Source organism: Mobula hypostoma, chromosome 7, assembly GCF_963921235.1.
Source record: "Mobula hypostoma chromosome 7, sMobHyp1.1, whole genome shotgun sequence".
In the NCBI taxonomy this organism is placed as follows: Eukaryota; Metazoa; Chordata; class Chondrichthyes; order Myliobatiformes; family Myliobatidae; genus Mobula; species Mobula hypostoma.
This window is the reverse complement of record NC_086103.1, coordinates 183,148,050-183,151,580: the sequence shown is the minus strand read 5'-3', so window position 1 is coordinate 183,151,580 and position 3,531 is coordinate 183,148,050. Positions and strand designations below refer to the sequence as shown.

At 50.0% G+C, this 3,531-nt stretch overlaps 1 protein-coding gene across 1 annotated transcript; it reads left to right on the top strand.

Moving 5' to 3' along the window:
* Positions 1-354: 354 nt before the first annotated feature.
* Positions 355-3,270, top strand: LOC134349965 (cytochrome c oxidase assembly factor 4 homolog, mitochondrial). The gene is made up of 2 exons (XM_063054917.1): positions 355-450; positions 2,742-3,270. Exons 1-2 carry the CDS (start codon positions 355-357, stop codon positions 3,003-3,005), a joined length of 360 nt encoding a protein of 119 aa, XP_062910987.1. The 3' UTR covers positions 3,006-3,270.
* Positions 3,271-3,531: the final 261 nt, after the last annotated feature.

Sequence of the window (3,531 nt, the reverse complement as noted above, 5' to 3'; positions counted from 1 at the left end):
TGAGATAGAGGGGCTTCTGAGCCGCGGTGCTCTCTGGGAGAATCTCACTCCATTCAGAGCATCTGCTTGGAGCGAAATGTACTAAGTTTGTCTTGTAAAGTTTAGACCAGCGGCAGTCCGGGCGGCTGAGTTTATCCGGATGCTCCACAGCTGCGAAAAATCACATTTTGAGTTTTGTTATTATTTAATATCTTCTAAATCGGTATTTTGGCCGTTCATGGTCATGTTCTCATCAGTAGAATGAACAGTCTCGACCCGAAAAGTTACCCGTCCGTTTCCCTCCACAGATGCTGCCTGATCGCCGAGTTGTGTTGTTTTCTCTCCAGCGCCTCTCTGTTGCCTTAGCAACCGGTCATGACCCCGGATCTTTTGTTTTCTGGAGTATTTCCGGTGCCGGGTGAGCTTTTATTTGGACGACACCGAGAAGTTGGCGAAGAGCTTCGAGTGCCGGTGAGTGGGGCGAGTGGAGCGGCAGAAACACCCCCCTGGGTCCCTGATCTTCCCACTCCTTCGGCCTGACTAACTACCCCTCGGCATCCGACCTCTCAACCCCTCTCGGGCCGTGATCTCCTCCCCCCAGGTTGGCCTCTGACCCCCGTTCTCGAATTTCCCATGACCTGCCTTCTCCCGAACCACAGACCCTGACACTAACCAACCCTTCTGTTCAAGTCCAAGTTTTACTGTGATTCAACTAGGCACATGAATACCATAAATGATCTCTCCCATTCGTCCCGTAATCACTTAACCCCCTACCATCAGGCAGGAGATACCGTAGGATGAGGACAAGGACTGTTAGGATGACACTGACTTTCCCTTCCTGGCATCTACAATGAATTCCTTGGACTTACTGACACTGAGCGAGGGTGGTGTTGCGACACCACTTAACCAGCTGACCGATCTCACTCCTCTGTGCCTCCTCATTGCCGTCTGAGATTCTGCCGCCGTCTATTGTGTCATCGGGTAAATTTTAGACCATAAGACAAAGGAGCAGAAGTCGGCCATTTGGCCCATCGAGTCTGCTCCACCATTTTATCATGAGCTGATCCATTCTCCCATTTAGTCCCACTCCCCCACCTTCTCACCATAACCTTTGATGCCCTGGCTACTCAGATACTTATCAATCTCTGCCTTAAATACACCCAATGACTTGGCCTCCACTGCTGCCCGTGGCAACAAATTCCATAGATTCACCACCCTCTGACTAAAAAAATTTCTTCGCATTTCTGTTCTGATGGTGTTTGAGCTGTGCCTAGCCACACAGTCATGGGGATAGAGAGAGTAGAGCAGTGGGCTAAGCACAGATCCCTGGGGTGTGCCAGTGTTGATTGTTAGCGCTTTTTGAATGGTTATTTCTGATTCGCACTCACTGTCGTCTCCAGACGAGGAAGTCGAGGGTGGGGGGAGGGGTACGGAGGCCTAGGTTTTGAAGCTTGTGGGTTAGTACTGAGGAGGTGATAGTGTCGAACATTGAGCTGTAATTGGTAAACAGCAGTTGGCATGGCGGTTAACGCATCATTTGACAGCGATCTTTGCTCAGGGTTCAATTCCTGCTTTTGCCTGTAAGAAGTTTGTATGTTTAGGGACAGCACGGTTCCGTAGCGGTCAGCATAACGCTGTTACAGCGCCAGTGACCTGGGTTCAGTTCCTCCCCTGTGTGAGGGTTTCCTCCCACATTCCAAAGGTTTACGGATTAGTAGGTCAATTGGTCACAGGGGTGTAATTGGCTGCAGTTTGTTGAGCTGGAAGGACATGTTACCGTGCTGTATCTCTAAATAGATATAAATACTGTGGGAGGAGGCCAGAGCACCCGGAGGAAATCCACCCCCACATGGGAAGGACGGACAGGGGAAGGATGTACAGTCTTGCAAAAGAGGAAGCCAGGATTGAAATCAGAACTTCCAATAAGATGGTGCTACGCTCGGACGCACTGGCTCAGTGGGGTCAACTAAAGGTGGTGGTGTCGTTTTTAAATGCATTTGTTAATGATTGCAGGACCCCGAGGGACATTAAGGACTTGAAGTACTGCAGGTCTGCCCCGTCAGTGAGTTGCTCGTTGGTGGAGAAATTGTAGGAGCTGGATATGGTGCCTGCAACTTAGAAGTGTCGATGTGTGAAGGCAGCATGCAGCCTAATGGCGAGAGATTGTCTTAGCTGCTGTTCTTGTGATTACAAGACCCTGTTGGACATTGGTGGTGTGGAATGTGGCAAGTCCGATTCACCGGTTTATTGGGGAATGGGGGGGGGCGGGGGAGTTGACTGGCCTTGGTCAAGACGAGGACTAGGCCTTAATCTGTGGGGTCACCTATTTGCAACCACCGGGGGAGGTGTCGGAGACAGTGACCTCCACCGGAGGCGGTGTAGCGTGGCATCCATGCTGGAGCCGGTACCTGCGCGCGCCCCCCCACCAGTGTTCGCTCAACAGAAGACGAGTGATGTGATGTCTGACTGTAGACTGCTGCAATGTTCATGGACTCGGGGACTTGGACTACACTTCTTGTGTGACTGTATTTTACTGATATCATATGTGTACTTTGTGCCGTGTATGACAGTTGGTACTGTGTTTTGCACCTTGGTCCCAGAGTAACACTGTTTCATTTGGCTGTATTCGTGGGTAGCCACGTATGGTTGAATGACTTAGACTTGAACTTGAACTCCAACAGCCTAAGCTGCAATAGCACCGTGCTAACAGCTATGCTGTGGTAGCTCTCAACCCATTGCTGACTGATGTTTCTCCGTTGCAGGGGTCGGGTGGAATGTCGTTTCATGACAGGGGCAGGCGCCGGGCAGCGGGACAGGAAGAGGAGGAGGAGGACCCAGTGGATCAGATGATCTCGCGGACGGGCTGTGCCAGCTACCACCATGCGGTGCAGGACTGTATGGCAGAGCACCAGGACTGGCGTCGGTGCCAGGGGCCCGTGCAGGCGTTCAAGCAGTGCATGGCAGATCACCAGAGGGAGCGGGTGTCTCCGAGGGTCCCAAGACAGCCCAAACCAGCTACCACCTGACCACCCGCAGCCCGTGAAATCTCACCCCCCCCCACCCATCAAACACGGAAAACCCTACGGGAACCTTTCCTGAGGCAGCACAGAGCGAGAGATCCTTCGGCCCATCTAGTCCTCCCCTTCCTCTGCCTAACCAGCACCAGTTTCAAAATTACATTTATTATCAGACTTATATCACTTGGAATTTGTTCTGTGGCAACAGTAGAATGCGAAGACATAAAAATACTATAATTTTTTTTTAAATGTTTTAATAAAATGAATAACGGGGGAGTGTTCATGGGTCCATTGACTATTCAGAAATCTGATAGCAGAGTGGAAGAAGCTATTCCTAAAACATTGAGTATGTGAGTTCAGGCTCTTGTCACGTACTCCGTGACGGGTTAAAGATCCAGCAGAAATGGAAAACACTTTGGAGTCCAGTATTGCTATCAACTAATTTTATTTATTAGTAACTATGCAATACAGTAATATAAATGCAGATAAATCAAACAGGTTAGCAATAAATAAGTATATCAGTAAGTGTGGAAAT